This window comes from Osmerus eperlanus, chromosome 24 (assembly GCF_963692335.1).
Source record: "Osmerus eperlanus chromosome 24, fOsmEpe2.1, whole genome shotgun sequence".
Lineage (NCBI taxonomy): Eukaryota > Metazoa > Chordata > Actinopteri > Osmeriformes > Osmeridae > Osmerus > Osmerus eperlanus.
In genome coordinates, this window is record NC_085041.1 from 3,011,243 (window position 1) to 3,034,025 (window position 22,783).

At 51.8% G+C, this 22,783-nt stretch overlaps 2 protein-coding genes across 2 annotated transcripts in view; one reads left to right on the forward strand and one right to left on the reverse strand.

The window, feature by feature from the left end:
- Positions 1-22,783, forward strand: part of si:ch211-284e20.8 (uncharacterized protein LOC563738 homolog) — a 62,835-nt gene that overhangs the window by 19,449 nt on the left and 20,603 nt on the right. The gene's annotated exons all lie outside the window — the stretch shown is intronic.
- Positions 42-22,783, reverse strand: part of anos1b (anosmin 1b) — a 24,588-nt gene continuing 1,846 nt past the window's right edge. Inside the window, exons 2-14 of the mRNA XM_062450225.1 lie at positions 20,966-21,013; positions 11,681-11,743; positions 10,118-10,325; positions 9,809-9,993; positions 8,906-9,035; positions 6,570-6,778; positions 4,544-4,682; positions 3,576-3,779; positions 2,565-2,659; positions 1,767-1,938; positions 1,397-1,635; positions 1,137-1,284; positions 42-884 (exon numbers count right to left, since the gene is read on the reverse strand). Coding sequence (XP_062306209.1) covers positions 1,144-1,284; positions 1,397-1,635; positions 1,767-1,938; positions 2,565-2,659; positions 3,576-3,779; positions 4,544-4,682; positions 6,570-6,778; positions 8,906-9,035; positions 9,809-9,993; positions 10,118-10,325; positions 11,681-11,743; positions 20,966-21,013 — 1,833 coding nt within the window. The 3' untranslated portion in view covers positions 42-884; positions 1,137-1,143. The remainder of the gene's footprint in view (positions 885-1,136; positions 1,285-1,396; positions 1,636-1,766; positions 1,939-2,564; positions 2,660-3,575; positions 3,780-4,543; positions 4,683-6,569; positions 6,779-8,905; positions 9,036-9,808; positions 9,994-10,117; positions 10,326-11,680; positions 11,744-20,965; positions 21,014-22,783) is intronic.

Genomic DNA, 22,783 nt, shown 5'->3' on the forward strand with positions numbered 1-22,783 from the left:
AATAAAATGTTATTTTGACAGCAAGAGAAGAAAATACACTATTTGTTTTGACATTTTTTATTCGACTGTATGGCAATAATGACCTACTCGTTTACATAACATCAAGCAGTATATTTACAAAAGGGATTATACTATACTATGATACAAAGTAGACAAAAACAATCGCAGAACAATGTATTGTGTTTCTGTCGATTGCGCTGTAGTTAAAAGGGCAGCGATGCTAAGCTGTGACTGGGTTCTGAATGTTATGGACTGGACTGCGAGGATGAGAGCTCTCAACAGAAACACAACTCTCTCTTTCTCCATCTTATGGCAAACCTTTACCTTACTCTATCTGTGGTCACACGTGTTAAGAACATACCATAAAAGTATTTAATTACACAAAACAATAAATAAAAATTCAAAAATGTAACTAAGAGGCTAACATTAAAAATACTATGGGGTTATCATACATGTACTTAAAATAACTTATGATACACAATAAAAAAAAACTACAGGGAATTTTACTGTGAGCTGAGACAGTTTGAAACTATATTATTACACACACTGGAGAGTACTAAGGGCAGGTGGACGACACGTTTCATCTACATACATCAGTGCTAAGTTAAAAAAAAAGACCAGCATAATTACACACAACAAAACTGGGACTGAAATATCTCAACTCTAAACATACACGGGTCGCATATTCAACGGTCGTTTTCGGAGTCGACGTCGGGGTCTTCTAGTGGGAGGGTGACCATCTTGTGAATGGCGTCGGTGTTTCTACTCCACCCACGATGGTGAGAAGCAGCAGAGGATGGAGCAGAGGCCACAGGCGATTGGTGGAACGGAGGGTGGGGTTAAAGGTGAGACCGAGTGTTGATGTCATATCCGGGTTCCCGTAGCTGTGGGGTAAAGGGTAAAGCATTTACGGTAACTAAGGGAAAACACCGATTACTGGACCCCTGAAATACAAGATGCAGAAGGCTTTTCAGGAAATTAACTTTGACATCAAATGTTTACTTCTGTCTTGGTGAATCTAACATTAAGCTAAAGGTCAGGGCAGCACAAGGAGGGTGCTCAGGGTGCAGTAGCCTAACTCATAGCAGGGGGAGGGGGTGTGGAGAGTGTTCAGGGTGAAGGCAGCGGTGGCTTACCTCAGGCTCATCGCAGGGAGGCGTTGAGGGAGGGGGTGTGGAGGGTGCGGGACACAGAGGCCCCGCTGGCCCCTTCTGACAGCACCTGGACCTGCAGCTGGTACACACTCTCCGGGTGCAGGCCTTCCACCGTCAAGGACCGCTGGTCCTGAAACACACACACATGCACAAAGACACACTAGGTAATAAGAACCTCTGTTACATTTACAACCGCTGGTACACACACACACACACACAAACACACACACACACAGCCTCACCGGGGCCACTATCTGCGTCTGAGATATGAGGAAGTCATGGCCCTCGGTTGCCATGGCTACCCCAGCGCTGACAGACAGCTGTGCCCAGGTGAATTGGAAGCCAGCGATAGGTGTTTGCCCCAGTGCATTCTGGGACAGCTGCCAGCTGAACAGGCCGACCAGGGAACCGTTGACCGTGTGGAATTCCGCTGTCAGCTTCTCCGGCCGCAGTACCACCTTTTTAGACACCTGAGGGCGCTCTAACTCAAGGAAAGCAGAGAAACCGAAAGTTTCTTGATCAGTTACTTTCATTGGGTTTGCTGTTGTTCACTATGAGGAAAAAAAGAGTGAATTTATGTGTGTGTGGATTAATAATATCAGCTTCTCATACCTTCCCCGACACAGGGCATGGCTTTGGCCCCCCTGCCTTTCACTGATGAACATGCAGGGGTTGTCACCCAAGCAACAGCCTCAGACCTCAGGTCCTCCTCTGTAACCACGGGTGCCACGGAAACGCTGTACTTACAGCCAAACAACAACCCTGTGATGATGTAATGGGTTCCCTGTGAAAAGAGGGGAAAATATGAAAGGAGATATTTGAGAGGAGGAAAGGAATGGAGAGACAACATCAGTCAACACAGCATTAAGAATGAAGAGAGAGTGAGTGAGTGAGAGAGACACAAGGGGAGGAGGAGAGAGAGAGAGCAACAGCAGATCAACTCTGTAGCAGTGCCCCCTTCAGTGATGACTGACTGACAGCGGGGGAAAAGGGGGGATGATAAAAGCTTAAAAAGGAGAGAGAGAGAGTTATGATGCTGTAAGAAGATCTCCTCGCCAGGCTGCCAGAGGGATGATCAGATAGGGGCTCGCCTCGGCGAACTCGTAAAAGCGCCGCTTTGCCCTTCTCACCCTGCTCCATAACACGCTGTGCCAGCCAGGGACAAACGTGGGTGGAGTTGGGCTGCAGGCTGCAGCTCTGGTGTCTGCAGCTCCGGTGTCTGCAGGTCCGGTGTCTGCAGCTATAATGTCTACAGTTATAGGGTCTGCAGCTCAAGGGGTGGTGTGGTCTAAGCCGTGTAAATCAGTGGGTCTTGTGGACACAGCACCCCCCCCCCCCCCCTCCACCTAGCTGGATGTAAGTTGCGGTGAACTCGCGGTGGCTTGTTCCGGAACGTGCTCTGGAACATACCTGCACAGTGGTCCTCCTCTCCGTCTTGGTGGCGTTGCTGGTACACGCGTGTGGGTACCACCTCAGCACATACGTGCCCGTGTCCTTGGGGCTTTCTGGAAGAGAGCATGAACTGTTCCTTAGCGGTGTGTGGGTGAGATTCAGCTCGACAGGTGTCTGTATGGGTGTGTGTGTGAGTGAGTGTGTGTGAGTACTGAATATGTGGGTCTGGGTTGGGTTAGCATCGAAGACTTGTAGCAGTGACGTGACTCAGACCGTGCACAGTGTCAGTGGCCTTTTGCGTAAGACAGTGTTGTATTGAGTTACTCTAATTAGTCACAGTGTGAGAACACTATTGGTGTCCCTGGCCTCCAGATAGCTATTCTAGCGTCGGTAACACGAGAGCACTCCTCAGACACACACGTCATACAGATGTCCTCACGCGCGCTGAAGGACATAGTCCTTTTTCTTCCTTTGTTACCGTCTCTCGTTCCTCTATCTCCCTCACGAAACATCTTTCGTCAAATCAATCTCTTCACAACCTCCAGGTCGTGTGAACTCTGGATGAGCCTTCGCTTTTGCCTCGGTCTTTTCTAAATGCCTGCACGCGCGCGCGCGCACACACACACGCGCGCACACGCAAACGCACACACATCTGCTCCTATTTATACTTCCATACTGATGTTATTAAATCAGTCTTCGTCCTCTCTCATTCTCTCTCAGGCAGATAACAGCCAATCAGCACCTCCTATTTACGAGTCTCTCCAGTGCCAGTGGAACGCCTGCTCTTACTCCGCGCACGCCGCCAAGTGCCACAGCCTGTACGCCAAAACGGCTATTCTAGGACTGTGTTGACACAGCAAAAGTGTTTATTAGAAGCAGTCATAAAAAAAAAAAACGACATGTATAGCACTGATATCGGGTGGTGTTGAGGACAAGAAAAAAGGAGGAGAGATGAGGAAGAGGAGAACAGAAGAGAGGAGAGGAGTTTAGAGAAAAGGACAGGAGAGGGGACGACAGTAGAGGTCTTACCTTGGTGGTGACGCCTCTTCCAGAAAACCTTGACCTGCAGCTGGTTGTCGTGGTAATGGGGGGCGGCGACCTCCAGGCGCAGGTTGGCGAGGACTGGGTCTGGGTCAGGGTGGGGGGCGGGGTTGGGGGCGGAGGGGAGCTCATTGGAGAACTCCCCCGGCAAGCTTTCTTGGGCTGGGGGGCCGGGGGGGAGGATGGAGGATGCTAGGGAAAGAAAAATAGCCCAGTCAGCACAGTGGATCCAAACAATGAGTCATGCAAACCCCCGTAGAGGATAGCTAGATATGTGGGGACAATTACGTCCTGGAATACACTGAGGCGCAGAGTTAAAAAGTGTGAAAATGAACAAAAAACACGAAATAACACTGCATGGCAGCTTCTGCTAAACCGTCGGGTATGGTTTAGCCTACCCTCGCATCCCTCCACAGTCCACAGAGAGGCTAAGGGAAAACATGCCAGCTTTGAACACTTGGCACCTCAGCCCAATGCATTCTCCTCCTGGCCCTGATTGTCCAAGTAAAGCAGCATTTTATTTTTACCGAGTGCAAGGTCAAGTATTTGTCTATAAATATTTCTGCTGTCTGAACCGCCATTCAGAAAGTCAGGTTTTCAGGTTTTTCCAGCTTAAATCCAAGCGAAGGCAGCAGAATATCCATAAAGCTGGATTTTTACTGTCTGAGTCGTGTTTTTAAAGGCCACAGGAGAGAAAGACCAGCTGCTGGTAAAAATGGACTAAAAGACATATTAAAGAAAGGAGCTGACAAGCAGGAAAACCCATCATAATTGGGGCCTCAAAACAGTAGCATGTTAGCTTAGCTCCCTCACGATGAAGATAGAACAGGCCTGTATATCTCTGCCTCCTGTCACGATGGCCCTAACCACAGCTGGAGTAGGCCCCGTGAGAGGGCCTGGAGGGCGTGTTTTTGTATGTGCCGGTCGCCGTGGTAGCAACTTTTAACGTTTTGTACCCGTGTTGGTTGCCGTGGTGAAGGGGAGCTGGGTGCGGCTGCTTTTCATACGTTTCTGCCCCCAGTAGGTCACAGCCTGCACCTGCAGCAGGTAGGCCGACCCGGACAGCAGGCCTGGCAGCTCCATCTCACACACCGTCTGAGGAGTCAAATCACAGATCAGAGTCAATACAGGAGTCGAATCACAGATCGGAGTCGAATCACAGATCAGAGTCAATCCAGGAGTCAAAACACATAGTCGGCTCACAGAGATGTCAGAGTCGATTCAAGAGTCGAGACAGATCATGAACAGGCTTGAATCAGGACACTGGTTGGAATACAGGAGTCAAAACACCAGTTGATAGACTCAGATCTGGGTGGATGTAGGAGTCAAAAGAGAGTCTACTTAGAATCAGAACACTACATGTACGTCATATTCAACCCAACTGCACTGTAGAGCGCGAGTCTCTGCCGAACCAGCCTGTTTTTCTCTCCCACTATCCCCTCTCCATCCCTCCCTCACTCCCCCACCCTCCCTCCCCCATGATTGACCCCTGTGCTGTAAGCGGTTGTCTCCAGAGGCATCCATCATCCGCAGGCCTGGCAGTGTTTTGGCCGGTGTGACTGGGCTCAGTGAGTGAAGTGACCCAGGGAGTGCAGCTCTCTCTCATTACCCCTGATAACGCTGCGCTGGTCCCCATTAGCCCGCTTGACGGACAGCACATCAAAACATGCCCCATAATGCCCCTGACTGGCCTCCCTCCGCGGCTGATCCGTAGACACAACACAGACAGCTAGATAGCGACTGATCACAAGAGGCGGCCGGCGGAAGGAGGGAGGGGGGGGGGGGAGGAGGAGGAGGAGGAGATGGAGGAGAAGCCTGCTTCTCTCAGATCTGCATCATCGAGGCATGTGGCCTAAATTGAGTATTTCCATAGAGTCTTAACAGTCAAAACACATGCTATGGGGCTGGTGTATGTGTGTATGTGTGTGTGTGTGTGTATGTGTGTGTGTGTGTATGAGTAAAGCTGTGTGCAGGTCTGTCTGATGTATTTCATGCCTGGGTATAGGCATTAGTGGGTGAGACAGGGCGCTGATGGGTCCTAGGACAGATTGCAGCCAATGTGCTGAGTGGAACCGCGTTCTAAAGACTCCCGCCCGTGTGCTGAATGGGACAAGGTTCTGATGGGTTCTGGTGGATCCATCAGCGGAGAGGATCCCAGGGAGATCTTTAACAGTGTCCAGACAGATCCTTTATGAGGCCCTCAGATTCACCGAGACCACAGACTTGCCACTGTACGGCAACACCAACACACTCTTAACTGGCTGAGCATAGGCTACACACACACACACACTCTTCTCTAGTAGTGCACCAGGGCAGGCCAGTCCAACGCAGAACACACATGACCTCATGTTGTTACCACGTTTGTTTTGAAGTGATCTGACGTGAGAGTTGTGTCAAGTTATCCAAACACGATGACATATTATGGTTAACCTGCCATGTCAGAACAGTAGCTCTCTTCACTAAAGTGTTTTGTCTGAATCTGACACTGAGCACTGAGCGTTTTAACCCAGAGAGGGCTGTGGATCAGGGAAACAAGACTGATCAGAACCAGGGGACTTGAGGTGGGGGCCGAGGCCCGTGTTTGGGCTAGGAGGTTATTCGTTATGGAGGACGTTCTTCAGGAGCGCAACTGAACCGGTGTTAGCTGGAGGCTGATAATGGTGTTGAGGTTGAGGCTGTGAGACTGGGGGGGGTTGAGGCTGGGGCTGAGGTCGAGGTTTACAGGGGTGGAGAGGTACGCTCACTATAAAACCTTGACAGCTGCAGCTTCAATTCACACTACGCTGGAGCAGAGGCTTAAACCCAGAGGCCCATACTTTATTATCAGGACTCAGGTGTGGTGGCAGTTTCTGTGTGTGTGTGTGTGTGTGTGTGTGTGAGAGAGAGCATATTGTTAATGTTAAGATAACTGTATGCACGTGTGTGTATTTAATAAGAGTGTGTGTATACGTGTTTGAGGTAGAGGGCAAATTCTAATCTTACCCCGTCTGTGACCCTGGCGTTGTCCTTCCTGTCGTGTCCGGCGGTGTGGCGAGGTTCATGCCGGGGGGTCCAGGTCACCTTGTAGTGGTGCAGGGGCAGGTCCCCCTCTCTGGGGGGGTCCCAGAGGAGCAGCAGCCCCACCCTGCCATCCTCCCCCAGGGTCTCGTTACCCACACGCACGCGCTGGGGGGGCTCCGGGGGGAACGGGTCTGGGGAGGGGGTGAGGGGGGAAGTGAAAAACGGAGAGCAGGCAGAAGGGTGTAAGAGGGATGAGGTGGTGGGAGATGGGAGAGGTGGTGGGAATTTTTACTGAACAGAACTTCCTGTTCCTCTGCTGTATAACCCACATCTCACACTTCTCTCAACTGGTTGTGTGTGTGTGTCGGTGTGTGATGTGTGTGTATGAATTCTCAATAACAGCAAGGTCATCCTGTGCAGCAGTCCAGTAGTCCGTTAACTATGGAAGGTGTGTGTGTGTGTGCTTTATAAATGAACTCCTATCAGACAACTTGACTGAGGAGAGGAGCAGAGGGCATTGGTACTTTTGTACTGCAGAGGTTGAAACTTTCCAAAAATACACACTCACTCACACACACACACACACACACACACACACACACACACACACACATACAAAGACACAGAGACACTCAGCTTTTGTATGGTGAAACCTTTAGATACTTACACTGTAGTTCCAAACATATTTGCCTTGAAACCTAAAGCTGTTTGTGTTCAAACATCCTCTCAGAACTCTCTCAGTCCCTGCTTCTGTATCCAACAGCCGTCCTAACCAGTCACAGTAGCAGTCTGTAAGTATATGCTCTGAGAACATTATGAGTTATGAAACTGTAATGAGTTCATGAGAGAGAACACCTGACTGCCACTTTCAATCGTCTACTGGCCTTTGTTCAGAAAATCAAAGCCAGCAAATGACATTGGAGCTGGCTGTCTGTTTATGAAACTGGTATTAGTACTGTAACTTAGCCTTAAAGAAGCCATTAGTCACTTACATTAGGGTCAAATTCCTTTTCAACACCCGCTCCGTCTCTCATTAAAACTACAAACAGTAGCTCTGTCTCTGATTAAAACTACAACTCCCAGAGACAGAGGGCTCCTCTCTGAGGAGCACGGGCTTCACCTCGGGCAATGTTGTCCTTTCGGCAAATACAAGAGGTCGAGGGTACATGTTAGGGCCCCATGTCTTTGATATGTAGTAGCTGGGGTGAGTGTGTGTGCGTGCGGGAGCCAGGGTAAGGTAGCAGCAGGGAGCCGATGGCAGTGATTCTTAGCTCCTAATGTTTTTTTTTAACCTGTATTGAAGTCAGCCTCACTGCAGGCCACAACCACAACAAAGAGGTCAGTTCCGCCTTCGGGAGCCCTCCCTTCTTTTTCTCTCTCTCTTTCTCTTCTCTCTCTTCTCTTTCTTTCTCTCTCTCAGTGATCTGAGTAACATTATGAGGACTGAGTTTAACCAGGGCACAAGCAGGAGGGAGATTAGGTGATGGAGGGATGAAGAGATTTGAGAAGATACAGGGACGAGGGTATACAGGGTGAAGGGATGAGGAAATGGATCGATGAGGGAATGGAGGGATGAGGACATGAATGGATGAGTAGAGGAAGGGAGGAGGAGAGGGAGGGAGGAGGAGATGGAGGGTTCATGAAAGACCTGCGCTGCCCCAGTTTCACAGGCAGGTCACCTTGACGGAGACGTCACTCAGGTTACTCAACCTCCCAGGGTACCTTTCATCTGTGGACTTCCTGAGCCCTGACCTCTGACCTCTGGGCCTAATCAACATCTGACGCATGTGACTGAGGTGGAGCGCTGCTGGCGACACACAATCTGTGTTTCACCGTGTTACATATATAGAAGTCCTCCCTACTCTTTGTACTGTGGTGGAAAGGGGGGGGGGGGAACTAACACAAACACACACACACACACACATACACACACACGGCTGGGGCCAGGGACCCAGTGTTGTCCTCTCCCCAGGGGGCCAGTCCACACCCAGGGGGTTAGTCATACAGAGCTGACGGCTGTCTCTCTTGGATCTGGACCCTGATTACATCAGCCTGCTAACCATTAGACCTAGTACACTGTCACAATCACAGGGTGGGTGAGGTTGAGTGGAACTGTGGAGAGGACAACATGCAAAGAAAGAGAGAGAAAGTAAGAGAGAGAGAAAGAGAGAGAGAAAGAAAGAGAGAGAAAGAGAGAGAGAAATAGAAAGAGAGAAAGATAAAAGTTCTGAGAGAAAGAGTTCTGAAATCCAATGTCCTCAGAGGACGGGAGAGGTGAGAAGAGATTTAGATCATCATCATCTTCCTCCTCCTCTTACCTCGGGTGGAGTAGAAGGGTTTGCTGGGCGTGGTGAAGCCCCGCGTGCCCTGGCTGTTGACGGCGCTCACCCTGAACTGGTACCAGCGCTGGGGTCGCACGTCCTTCTGCACAGCCCGCTCCTCCATGGTCTACACAAAGGTCAAGGGTCAGATGTTAAGGGTCAGGTCTAAGAAATAGTCACTGACATTGACCCGGGACAGTTGCAGATTGAAAGATTATTTTCGAACCCGGGACTAAGACATAGAGATCATGGGAAGGAGAAGAGTGTGTCTGTGTGCCAGAGAGAGTGTGTGTCTGTGTGTGTGTGTGTATGTGACCTCCCTGGGTGAACTGGCCTCTTTATTTCAGTTCTGCCGCAGGACTGTGTGTGTGTGTGTGTCTACTGTGCCGTCTTCCCTGATCCTCCCAGGACAGGGAAGGTCTCTCCACAGAGAGACAGGTCTCTCCACATGACAGGCCCCCCTCCACACAACTCCTCTAAGCCAATAACGAGCAGTCAGTCAGGCCAGAGCACGACCATGACTGGCTGTGGCGGCTCCCAAAGCTCTGGTTATTTATCTAACCTCAGCCTACACACACGCACAGACAGGCTAGTTTAGACTGGCAGCAGAGCGTGCACACACGCACGCACGGACACACACACGCACACATGCGCTCGTTTAGACTGGCAACACTGGTAGACTGGCATGGGTGGTGACGAGAGACCGGTGGTGAGCAAGCCAGACCAGGGAAACATTTGGTTGCTCTCGGCCATAAAAACGTTTTAACAGTAAAATACACTGTGTTGTGATAACTACCCTGTGTTATAAGGCTACGGTGGGTTTTGTTAGACCTTCAGACAGAGTTCTCCCGCCACAGGATGACGGGGGTGGGGGTCGGGGGGGGGGTCGTGGGTCGTTACCATGGCAACGGTGTGCCAGGTGGAGGCGTGGTCTTCGCTAGGCAGGATGCCCATGTTCCATCTCCTCTGCAGCACGTACAGCACTGGCTCGATGGTCACGTTGAACTTTGACATCCATGTGACCTCTAGGTGACCCTGACGGTCCTCCAGGAAGGTCATCTCTCTCCTGGGCTTCAGGGGCACCCCTAAGGTTGGGGGGTGAGTGTGCGTGTATGAGAGAGAGGACGTAGGGATGGGACAGATTCACACAGTTAGGACAGTTAGGATAACCAATGACCAAGTTGGCGAATGGGCGGGACGTGACCATACCCTTGAAGAGATTGGCTGGGGTCTGGCAGGTGTGTCCACAGCCATTGGAGCAGCACTTCTTGGAGGAGGAGCAGTGGCGGTCCGACGAGCAGCTCTCCACGCAGGCGGCGGCGAATCCAGTGGCTCTCTGAGGAGGGGGGCAGTCCCCTTGCTTGGCTGTCCTCAGAGACACCAGGAACTCCCAGCTGGTCAAACACTCATGATGCTTCTGATGGGGAGAGGGGGGCAAGATTAGCAACACCCTACTGTATGTGATGGAGCAAGAGATAGAGAGAGAGAGAGAGAGAGTGGGAGAGAGACAGAGAGAGAAAGAGCAGAGAGAGGGAGAGAGCACAGAGAGAGAGAGAGAGAGAGAGAGAGAGAGAGAGAGAGAGAGAGAGAGAGAGAGAGAGAGAGAGAGAGAGAGAGTAGAGAGAGTAGTGGTGGTGGTGGGTTCAGGCCTGCTTCCAGCCCTCTGTCTGGGTGCACCGCTGAGACCTGGAGCCTCCTAGAGAGCTCTGTCTCTCCAGTCTCAGCCCTGATGACAGGGTCCTACCCAGGCTCAAACACAAACAAATAAACACTGGAGGATTATATATCTCTCAGTCGAGCGCACATACACGTCGGGGCACACACACACACACAGACAGACACACACACACAGACAGACACGCAGAAACACACGCACGCAGAAACACACACGCGTCAGACACCAGTGCGTGTTTCCTGTAGGTACAGTCTACTGGCTCTCTGAAGAGAACACAAGCAGTTTGCTGTTATCATCAACCAATGAGCCGTGCACATGTGTGTGTGTGTGTGTACGCACGTGTGTGTGTGTGTGTGGAGAGAGGGAAGGCGGGTATAAACACCAGGTTTAACTAATAGACCTCAATTATCCTCTTTTCCTCAGTAGCTCTGTCAGAAACACAAACAGCGCAGTAACTGCATGCTCCAGCTAGAATGATGAAAGGCTAACAGAGAACCTCCCCCCCCCTCCCCCCCCCCTCCTCCACCACCATGTCTCCTCTTACGGGGCCCCAGGGCCTCCGTGCCTGGGAGGTGGGGGGCAGGGAGGAGAGAGGACAGAGGACAGAGGGAGGCATGGGGGGGGGGGGGGGCAAGGGAGCAGGGAGTATGGAAGCAAGGAGGAGGAAAGAAGGCAGGGAGACTTGAGGCAGTTGTAAGGCGGCAGGAATGCAGAGAGGAAGGGGAGGCAAAGGGGAATGGAGGCATTGGGAAAAGAGGCAGGGAGCAGGGAGGTAAGGAGGGCAGGGGCCAGGGGGCTGGAGGCAGTAGTCTGGGGAGCAGTGGAAGGCTGTCAGTCTCAACCTTCATGATGATCATCTCTGGTGGACATCTCTATGCCACCACCCCCCCCCCCCCACCCCCTCTCGTTATAAATGCTTGCAGATGCACTTATATATCGGGGTATCTCTGTAACTCATAAGAGCTGTCCAGTCCACTTACGGAAGAAGTGGTCTGACAGACAGAGTTCGGGCCAGAGCGCAGGTTAGTCACCTGCTTTCATCACTTCAGTTCAGTTCAGAGGCAACCCACACAATCCCTCCGAACAGGGGCGCTTACCTCACATGATTTCTGGGACAGAGCCTTTCTGGTTTCCCACAATTCCTTGCATGGCTGGAGACACTGCAAACAAACACACAAACAAACAGACTGTTTCACATGCCTTTCTCCAACACAGAAACAAGGACACATATACTGGGGAACAGGAAAAGAGGAATGTGGGTATGTGTAGAGACCCTCTTGAGTGAGAACACAGCCCTGCCACAAGGTGTTGCAAGTCAAAATACTGCCAGTAGGACTACTAATGGAGAGGGACAGTGTATGTGTGTGTGTGTGTGATAGACAGACAGACAGACAGACAGAGAGAGAGAGAGAGAGAGAGAGAGAGAGAGAGAGAGAGAGAGAGAGAGAGAGAGAGAGAGAGAGAGAGAGAGAGAGAGAGAGAGAGAGCTTGTGTGTCAGTGTGTGGTTTGGCTGCCTGTTTTCTGGATGGCTGGTGTCTCGGTGGTAAACACGTTGCTATGAGACAGAGCTGACATCTGGTGCTGCATGTTCAGGGTGAGATAGTAGGAGGTAAATGGCAACTTACTGCATAACTGATCGAAACTGCTACTCTGAACACTAAAAGGTATTGTGGTGTGTGTGTGTGACCACAGAGCACGTGTGTGACCAGAGAGCACGTGTGTGACCAGTGTGAGTGTGTGACCAGTGTGTGTGTGTGACCAGTGTGTGTGTGAGACCACCCACTCGGCAGAGCAGAACGATAGCCTCCAAGGAAGTTCACTTGCAGAGATGACACCCAGTAAATATGCCAGCAGCTGACAGTTTCAGCGTGGCTACCGTGAGACTGTGTGTTATGTTCATGTGGACGCATGCGTGTGTGCGTTTGCGTGTACATTGTTTGGAGTTGTAGGTTATAAGGTCCTAACTTGGCTGACTTGATCCCACACCTGCGATCCTATTTTATACGCTTTATGGATATTCTCACAGCAAATGTTTTGCTCCAGTGTAAATCTGCTTCCGTTGATCCTGGTTGAGGACACTTGCTGTGTCATGGCTAACTACATTTACATTACATTTACATTTAGTCATTTAGCAGTCGCTCTTATCCAGAGCGACTTACAGTAAGTACAGGGACATTCCCCCGAGGCAAGTAGGGTGAAGTGCCTTTCCCAAGGACACGACATCATTTGGCACGGCCATGAATCGAACCGTCAACCTTCTGATTGCTTGCCCGATTCCCTAACCGCTCAGCCACCTGACTCCTACTAAAGCAGCCGAGATTGAATGGTTCATTGGTGTGCTCTGAGTAAACGACAAGCTCGACAGCTTAATGTTTTCACCCGACGAACCAACACCTGCATTTTGTTCTTCCAAAACCACTCACATTCGGCCGTGTGATTCATGGTCCCAGACGTCCACACATTTGCTCATGATTAGAAATCGTTTTTTCCCCCCAGATAAAGCGTGACCTCTGAAGTCTGCCAAGCCGACAGCCTACAGCTATGAAAGCGACTTCAGCCTTTAGAAGGTGTAAATATACGCCGCAAACTTCAACAGAACAATTTAGACCTGTCTGACCTTCACAGCCAAACACACACACACACACACACACACACACACACACACACTGCAGCCTGCTTGGGTAAACTAGTGAGTTATAGTGGGTGTTTGAATTAAAAGCAGACGTGATATAAAAGCCATGGTTTCACCTTTGGCTCCTCTCACTGTTGACAGGAGGGTCACTTTCCTGTTTGGGAACGTTCTCCAATCTGTATTTACAGGTCTAGACTACTAACAGCGCTGAAAGACCACTGACAGAGCAGACTTTTCCACAGAGCACCTCTCTGGGCTGAGTGCAGTGGTGGACTAGCTCCAGGAGATTTTAAGTTGATTCATTCAAACTACTGCTAATAAATCTAGTTTCCTGTGAGTATGTTGTCTTTCAAGAAACCCTTTCCAGGTTTAGTCCCCTGGTATCCGAGTGTGTGGGTCAGTCCTGGGTCGGTCTCTGGATTATTCAGAGTCCTGGGTCGAACTTGGGTAGAATCTTGGGAACAGGTCTAGTTAAAACCTGTGTGGTCACGTGGTCCTGAGAGAATGTGTCTGGGACTGGAGAATGATGAAGAGTGGCTGTCTCTCCAGACCACTAGAACGACACGATATGACACACACACACACACAGTGGTGTAACCAGATCCTCAGGTTGCTGTGACTGATAGCCAGGGCCTCTCCCAAGGAAATTCCCAGAGGCCTCATCACTGCGGTGTGTCCCGAGATCCGCCGCCACTTACAAACTTTGATCTCCCCCCCACCCCCCCCCCCCTACCGTCCTCGCCAGCGGAACCCCCGGCCCCGCCCCAGCGCTTCGACCCCATCCCCAGCCTCCCAGCTTTCAGCGGCCGCGCAGGAATCCCTGCTACGCTGGGAGACCATAAATCACAGCCAGCCGTACAATGGGACAGCCTCGGTCAGACACTGTGAAGACAGGCAGGTGTGCTTCTCATCCAGGCGGGGGAGAGGAGAGGAGAAAAGAATGTAGAGGAGAGGAAAGGAGAGGAGAGGACAAAGAGGAGAGGAGAGGAGGGAGGGGGGGGAGAAAAGAGGAGAGGAGGAGGGAGACGAGGAGAAACCATAGCTGTCTGAGGAATGGAAACCCGAGTCCTGAGGGTCTCCCTCGGGATGGCGGGAAGCTGACTCTGTGGCGAGGGATCGCAGAAGGGAGGGATCGGAGCGGGCGTGTGACCGTGCAGATGTGTCTGTCAGACTGATAGAGGGAGGGAGGCAGGCAGGCAGGGAGGGAGGGTGAGTTATGGAGGACATCCGTTGAGGCACCGTTGGCTGCAGGGTCGGAGGTCACAGATATGCTACTGCTTAACACCTCAACAGACAACAACAGGACCTGAGAATGATGAATGAGGGACACACACACACACACACCCCCCCCCCCCACACACACACACACACTTATTCCCTTATCATTCTATCCATACCTTACCTCAGAGCCCAAAATGGAATCTCTCCTTCAGATCAGATTGTTTCTGTCGTCGTTTCTCTGACCTCAGCTTGACCCCAGGTCCAGCAGAAGCATGCACAACACCTCTCAGCTCAGCTGGGCTTGTTTATCTACACTGCCTGTGTTTGTGTTTGGAACCAAGTCCAACACTTCCTCATTCCTGCCTCACGGAGCCAAACAGCCAGCCAATGGGCTTCCAGGGCCGACACAGCAGGACTGGGCCCCTGCAGAGCCTCAATAAGGGAGAAGAGGCTGCCTTCCAGCACTGCATCTTCTCTGACTTGGCTCGGAGGTCAACAGGACAAAGAACAATAGGCATTGTTATAGTCAGTGGGTCCACAGACAGTGAGTTTGTCCAGAACGTAGGTTCAAAAACAGTCAGGAGGTTCAGAAACAGCCAGTAAGCAGTCAGTTAGCAACACTCTGCCCAGAAACAGTCAGAAAGTCCAGAAATAGTGAGCCGGTAACAGTGGGTTGAGAAACAGTCAGTCAGTGACCCTTGGCGTCCCTGGATGGGATCCCTGGGAGTCCAGTGTCCTCCGTCGGGGTGAGAGAGGCAGGGGGACAGACGGCGGGTGGAGAGGTAACAGAGTCCAGCACCAGGATGTGGAGCCGTGTGAGAAACTGTTTCTGTTGGATGCGCTCGCTGTGTTCCTTAATAGAGCTATTCACTGTAGCAGGGAGGCCTCCTCTCCGAGCAGCGCCGCTCTGCGCCAGAGGGGCCTGAAAGTCTTCCACAGTCCCTCTCTCTCCCCCTGACTAACAGGTTCTATTATGTCTCACGGCTCCTTGGGACTAGGAGGAAAACTGCTAACAGAAAGCAGCTGGGTCAGACAGACGTCCAATCAGGAGGAGACAATGGCAGATCCCTACTGTGATTTGGCTCAGGCATTTGTTAGGAGAGCAGAGCATTACCTGAGCTCGATACAGATGGAAATGAGTTTATTAACGTAGAGAAGGACACTGCCAACCAGGGAGTCATTCGCGCAGAGGGGAAAGGTAATGAGGTTCTCTACGGGGGATATGCAAAGTCGAAGACCAACGCAAACAATTAGAGTTGTTGGCGTGAACATGCTAGCAGGGACCTCTGCGGCGTGTTTGAGAGTTTAAACGAGGGCTCAAGCTCTCCGCCGTGCAGAATACCGGCAGGATGAGTCGCAACAATCGAACGAGACCATAGCGCGTCTCGACGTAACGGTGTTTGGCCTATTTTGACCTTCCGTTCAAGAAAAAATCCTTGTCATATGATTCAACCTCCACGCCACTTTTGTTCCGTCTTTCTTTCGGGTCATCTACACATATTCTGACGCACATGTATTCGAGGTCCCTCCAAACGTAGGTTCGGCCCTGGTTGAGGTAAATCAAGAACCGATGATGATTAGCCATTCAAGTGCAAATGGAAGTGCTTTCTGACCCTGGTGTGCTGCATGCAGGGTATTCAGTCCATTCAGCAGCTGCAGAGTCTACACAGTCAGCTTCCTGAGCACAGAACATTTCACTGTGCCCTGAGCCAGTGCCCTTGCCTGTCTCCTTGCATGAGGACTAGAGCCTTAAATGAATTAATACCAGTCCTACTTACTACTACCAAACTACTACACACCGACAATCAGGTTTGTGCGTGTCCACACACCCACCACCTACGCCCAACAGCACATGTTCACACACACGCACGCACACTGTAGATAACACACACACACACACACAGGCACACGCATACAAACACACACAGACATGCGCACGCAGACACACGGCATGCACACGGCTGGGCTTTAGTTAAATGTTGCGGAACAAATGCAAAAAATCCCGTTGGAAAGCAGGGCAGGGCTTTTGCAAACCCTAGGAAAATCATGTAAACAACTTACTAGCAGAAGTGGACGGGGTGTGTGGGTGATGGGTGGGGTGGTAGCCACAGGAAAATAATGGATGTGAGGCAGACCTGCGACAGAACACCTCCGACACTGCACTTTAAGGTGAGTTTGATTCGACTTACGGTGTCAACGCGTACACAAGACATCAGCCAGCGTGTCAGTTACACCCACCAGGCAACATAAATCAAACACACCCCTGGTGCGAGGGTTGGTCTGAGCCGTCCAGTCCTGGGCGGAGGAGGAGGGCGGGTGAGGGGTGAGAGGGGCGGGTGAGGGGTGAGAGGGGCGGGTGAGGGGTGAGAGGGGCGGGTGAGGGGTGAGAGGGGCGGGTGAGGGGTGAGAGGGGCGGGTGAGGGGTGAGAGGGGATGTCCCGAGGGAGGCGGGGGGGGGGGGCTACCCAGACACCCTCACTCCCATGCTCCAGTCCTGATGGATCATACGTGTATCATACATCGCCTGGCAGCCCTCTACACCTGCAACACATTACTGCTCCAGCTGCACAAGAGGTGCTGCTCCCTCAGTGTGTGTGTGTGTGTGTGTGTGTGTGTGTGTGTGTGTGTGTGTCTCGGGACAGGAGATAGAGAAACAAGAGACGATTGACCGTCCGCTTTTAATACATAACATAACTCTCTCAATATACCCCAGCTCCCCATGCCTCCGCAGATAGAGGCAGATTCTCTAAGGAGATCCATCATGAGGCGGGCTGGAAGGGAAGAAAGACGTGCTCCAGAGCTCCCAGAAGGACTTCCTCTGCTCTTTGTCTCCGACCAGGTCCGTCCTAGTCCTGCCGGAGGAAGAGGCTGGGGTGGGGGTGGGGGAAGGAGGGTGGGTATGTTCTGATTTAGTGGACTGTCATCCACATTTCCATGGGAGCGTGGCCCGTCTCTGACAGGAACCAGATGTGTGCAGCATCCTGGGCGTATGGATTCCATAAGTGGCCAGTGGGTCTGGGAGATGCTTTAGAATCTCTCTCTCTATCCCTCTCTCTCTCTCTCTCTCTCTCTCTCTCTCTCTCTCTCTCTCTCTCTCTCTCCCTCTCTCTCTCTCTCTCTCTCTCTCTCTCTCTCCCTCATTCCCTCTACCTCTACTTTGTGTTCCTCTCTTTACCTTGCTCTCCTTCACTCCCTCTCTCTCTCTCTCTCGCGCTCCGTCTCTCTCCCTCTCGAATTCTCTCATGCGCCTTCCCTCTCTCTCTCTCTCTCTCTCTCTCTCTCTCTCTCTCTCTCTCTCTCTCTCTCTCTCTCTCTCTCTCTCTCTCTCTCTCTCTCTCTCTCTCTCCCTCTCTCTCTCTCTCTCTCTCTCTCTCGTTCTTCATGGATGAAGTATCGCCACTTCTTAGGCTGTACCTCCTCCATTAGCCATCCTCCGTCTCAGCAGAGACAGCTGAAGTCTCAGAAATCCCGGCGGGGCCACCCCAGGTTGGCCCTCCAGGGCGGAGCACCCACATGCACATCCACAGAGAACCGAAGCACGGGCCGGCCGTGAACACCGTCATGTGTTTCAAATGAATCCATCACCATAAACAATTTTACGAGCAGTTAAAGGTAACTGGCCATGCTGGAAATATGTAAGAGGTAACTAAGCATGGTTTAGCCCCGACCAGGACTGCAACATGAGCCTGCAGGCCCCATCTGATGGCTGACACACCGTGGAAGAAAGTGGCCTAACATACACCGAGTTCGCCTCCTCTACAGCACTTTGAAGCACACTCCAAATATGTTGGATGGTGATGGACTTCCAGAGGTATGACCAGGCGAGCAGTTCGTTGGGGAGTCCAGTAAAACAGTAACAGTTTCCCCTGGCTGAGAGCTGGAGCCTGTGGGGGTATGTCTGAGAACATAGCAGGCTGTCTCACACACCAACACTGGGGATACACTACAGCCAGGGAACACCGTAAACCTGCTAAGGATGGGAACACCCCACTCTTTCCATTGACACACACAAGCTAGCGTGCACACATACACACACCCCCCCCACACACACACGCACGCACTCACACACAGTTCATGAAGCCAGCGGTAATCAATGTCGAGTGTCGAGTGGATATCAGCATTGGAAAGGGAGAGCGAGAGATGAGAAGAGAAAATAGATGAAACCAAAGAAGAGGAGAAGAGGAGTGAGACTAATCAGAGGGAGGGGGAGGGAGGGGGGGAGGGAGGGGGGGAGGGAGGGGGGGAGGGAGGGGGGAGGGTGGTAAGGGGGGAGGGGCAGAGAGGGAGAAAGGCTCAGAGAAAGAAAGCGAGGGGAGAGAGGGGAGGGGAAAAGGCCGTGGCCTCGTGTTGACAGACCAAGTCAGGGTCAGGCCAAAGGAGCACGTGTATGTGTGCGTAGGTGTCTATAGTGGTGTGTGTGTGTAGATGTCTGTAGTGGTGTGTGTGTTGCCCTCAGACACCCCAGAGCCAACCCCAGCCCCCCAGGCAGAGGCGAGGAACAGGGCGGAGGGGTGAATTGGGGTTAATCCAGAGGTCCAGTACCGTATCCCTCGGCATGTGCACCCCCCCTCGGCCCATGACAGAGCAGGCCACACTGAAGGAAACATCGGACATCCCCCCCCACTTTCATTAGTCCCCCTCAGCAAGCTGCCCCCCCCCTGCGGTCCTGTCTTGACCCGGGACAGCTCACCAGTCTGGGCCTTAGCAGCTCAGGGCAGGGTCTCAACCAGCCCTCAGGTTACCACGACTACACCACTCACACTGCGCTCAAGATTCTGTCTCCGGGCAGAACATAAGCCATTCCTACTCTCCGGTCTACAATTAGACTTTTCACTAAACGCTGTTATGTGTGCGAGGTTTTCACCCGCACTTACGTCGGGTGTATTTGATTAGTTTCATCTCTTTAATTAAGCTTAAGCTGCTAAACTTGCACCGTTTCGACAGCGTCGGCCGAGGGCTTGGCGTTTCAGCGACACGGTGCCTGAGTCTCGACAGAGGCAGAAACACGTCGCGTGTTCAAAAAACAAGGCCTTCAACAATCAAACAGTAAATTAGGGGAGCAGGATGACAGGCAGGGAAGGGGGGGGGGGGAGGGAAGGAGGGGTGCACACTGGAGGGGGGGGAAAAGAAGTATGAAGCCTGGTGTTTCCTGGCACGCTCTCTAAGCGAATAAACAGCAGCTAATTTCTGTCCCTCTTAAAGAGCAACGGCAGAATCCCGGGGAGGATGTGAAATGCCTGTCGTTATTTTTACAAGAAGCACAACATTTACTTTACCTATTATTGGACGAAGAGAGGGAGGACAGGCTCCATCTGAAAGCAATTAGGGCAGCTGAGAAGCCTGGTGTGAGAAATACAGCCCTTCAACAGAGGGGGGGGGGGGGGGAAACGGGGGGGGGAAACGGGGGGGGGCCTAAGCCCTCTCCCCAGGGGGAAGAGGCTGGAGAGGCTGGGCCGGCCTGAGCCGAGCTAAAGCCGGGTTATTAGCCTTAACGAGCTAGCCCTGTTTACTGGCTTATTAGACAGCAATTGGGAACTATGTGTCGTTTGGTTCAGATGGCTGGTTCTCGGCAACTGGGCCGGAAATCCTGCTAGGATCCTGGATTGTCCACCTAGGCTTTCTCTGTGCGTGTGTGTGTGTGTGTGTGTCCATGCATGTTGCTCCAGCTGTGTACCAGTCCAGCTGTGTCGCATGCCGTCTGTTGGGCTAGTGGAGTGGCTGTACCGGTCTGAGATCTGTTTGTTCTCCTTCAGAACCAGGCAGCCAGCTCCCTTAACCCCACCTGCCGCCCAGGGAACGCCGTTTGATGTTGCGGCGGTCCCAGGACCTGGACGGCTAGCAAGAATCTGTCTGGGGTGGTGGGCATCTTGAAGGGCTCGCCAGCAGGGCCGGTGTGCAGGGGGGGTGGGGGGGTGGAGGTAACAGCGGACTGTGGTGCAGGTGGAGGAGCAGGGGGGCGGTGGGGGCGGTGGTGGTGGGGGGGCAGCTTGGCAGAGGGGTGCTTGGCACGCTTGGCGTTTCGACCTCGTTCTTCATCTCACCTTCCTCTTTTTACTGCTCCTCTGAAGCCTTCTGAAGCTGGTCATTACCCGACGCCTGCTCCTCCTCACACCCACCATAAAGGTGTCAGAGGGTTATTTATATACATACTGCAGGGGCTCGGCCATTGATCTGCACCCGGCCAGCCAGTCTGGGAGCTGATTGGTTCAGTAGAGCCCACTACTGACCCCACCCCCCCTCCCTTCCCCACTCCAACTACCTGGCACTCGTGATCACAGTGTTCCCCAACACACTAATATCAAGGTTACTGGTCAAAAACATAAACACACACTTTCACAGACTTACAGTTTGTGTACCATGAATCTACTGGGCCAGGGTCTGAATGTGTGCGCATGCACGTAAAGGCTGTGTCTCTGTGTGTGAGTGTGTTTGCGTATCCTTTCATGGAGGTAATTTAATTAGTAGAAAAAGTCCCGTGTGGGCGGCAGACAGCACACACACACACACACACAGGTGAACACTGCTTACCTGTGCACAGCGTCTGTGGTTCTCACACCAGACCAGAACATCATCACTCTGCAGAAAAAGGAGAGAGACGGGATTGAAAAACACCAGCAGACACACACACACCCAACTCTCCACTCATCAACATGTAAACAGACTGGCAAAATATACAAGAGCAATAAAAATGCAACTGTGTAAATATCACCATTACCAGAGCATAACCACACCCACACACACACACACACACACACAACACACACACACACACACACACACACACGTGTTCTGACCTTTCTATAACACACATTTTCCTTTGGTCCCAAATGTCACAAGTGAAAGAGTTAGGCTGTGGGGTGTGTGTGTGCGTACGTGTGTATGTGTATGTGGAAGAGTTTGAGGTGAGGAAAGACCACCAGTATAAATGAATAACCGTGGCAACACAATTTTACGTCATCACTCCACCGCAGGCTCCAAAATATGGTCTGCTGAAGACAGACAGGCAGACAGGCAGGCAGACAGGCAGACAGGCAGACAGACAGACAGACAGACAGACAGACAGGCAAGACAGACAGGAAGACAGACAGACAGACAGACAGACAGACAGACAGGCAGACAGACAGGCAGACAGACAGACAGACAAGCATGTCTATGTCGCCTACTGCATCTTGTTTCCCAAATAAAAATAGTTAAACACACTCTATGTTCGGAAGTCTGTTCAATCATTCTGTGGTTTACACTTCAGAAAAATCCCAAGTAGGGAATCCACCGAAAATAGGAACAAAATCGTTTTTTCCAAGGAAGACCTATAGCGAAAGATAAAATAAACCAGCTACAGACAAACCAACATTATGGTGAGAAGATACAATATTCAGGCTTTCCTGGTCTGTGTGTCACAGAGACAGAGAGGGAAGTTCATGAGGGTAAAGATAGAGCAGAAGAGTGGTGATGTCATCGGAGATGGCGTGGGCCAATGGGAGCTGTGGTTGCCCCCAAACATGACAAACACCAATTAACGGGGAAAAAAAACCCTGAGCTAGCGAGGAGGGTGTGTGGGAGATAAGCCACTCTAACGAGGGCCCGGGGCACTCCTCTTTAAGTGAGCAGTATTTAACCCAAAACAAGCTCATCTTATCCTACACACACACACACACACACACAGTCCTCTTTGAGAAGACTAGAAAGGAGAAAGGGCATTGTATTTTATGGGGTCAGGCTGTCGCGGTGTGAGGGCTTACGGGCCTGTATAGGAATGCCATGGGGTTAACACCAGACCTCCAGACTGGCTGATCTGAGCACACACACACACACACTGCAAAAGAAAGCACAGGCAGTGTTTTCAGAGGAAAGAAGGAGAGAGGCTGGCAGGGGAGGAAGTCTGACGGGCGAATGTCCCGTGTGTTCCATCTCTCCGTTTTTTTCTCCCCTCGCTCCTCTTTTTCTTCGATTTCTCTCGGCGTCTCTCGCCTCTCGTGTTGTTTCCCGCATCACTTCCTGCCCCTGCACCCCCCCCCCTGCCCCCAGCCTCTCTATCCCTCACTCTATCTTTTCTCTCTCTCGCACACACCCTCCTCTAGGTTTCTGTCTCTCGAAGGCAGACAGCAGAGACAGCCAGACTCGCAGGGTGAGAAACACTGCACTGCGGAGGAAGGTTGCTCAGTGGAGGAGGTCAGGGACAGATACCTGCCTGCATTTGGTTGTAATACCTGGCTGCAACCACATTTCCCCTAATGGGATAATAGACTTTGCTTGACTTGAGCCACAGGACCTGAAGGACAGCGATGAGCACAGTTTAAAGGAACAGGGGGGATCAAGGCTCTCTGATGGATGGGGTGTTATTGCTCA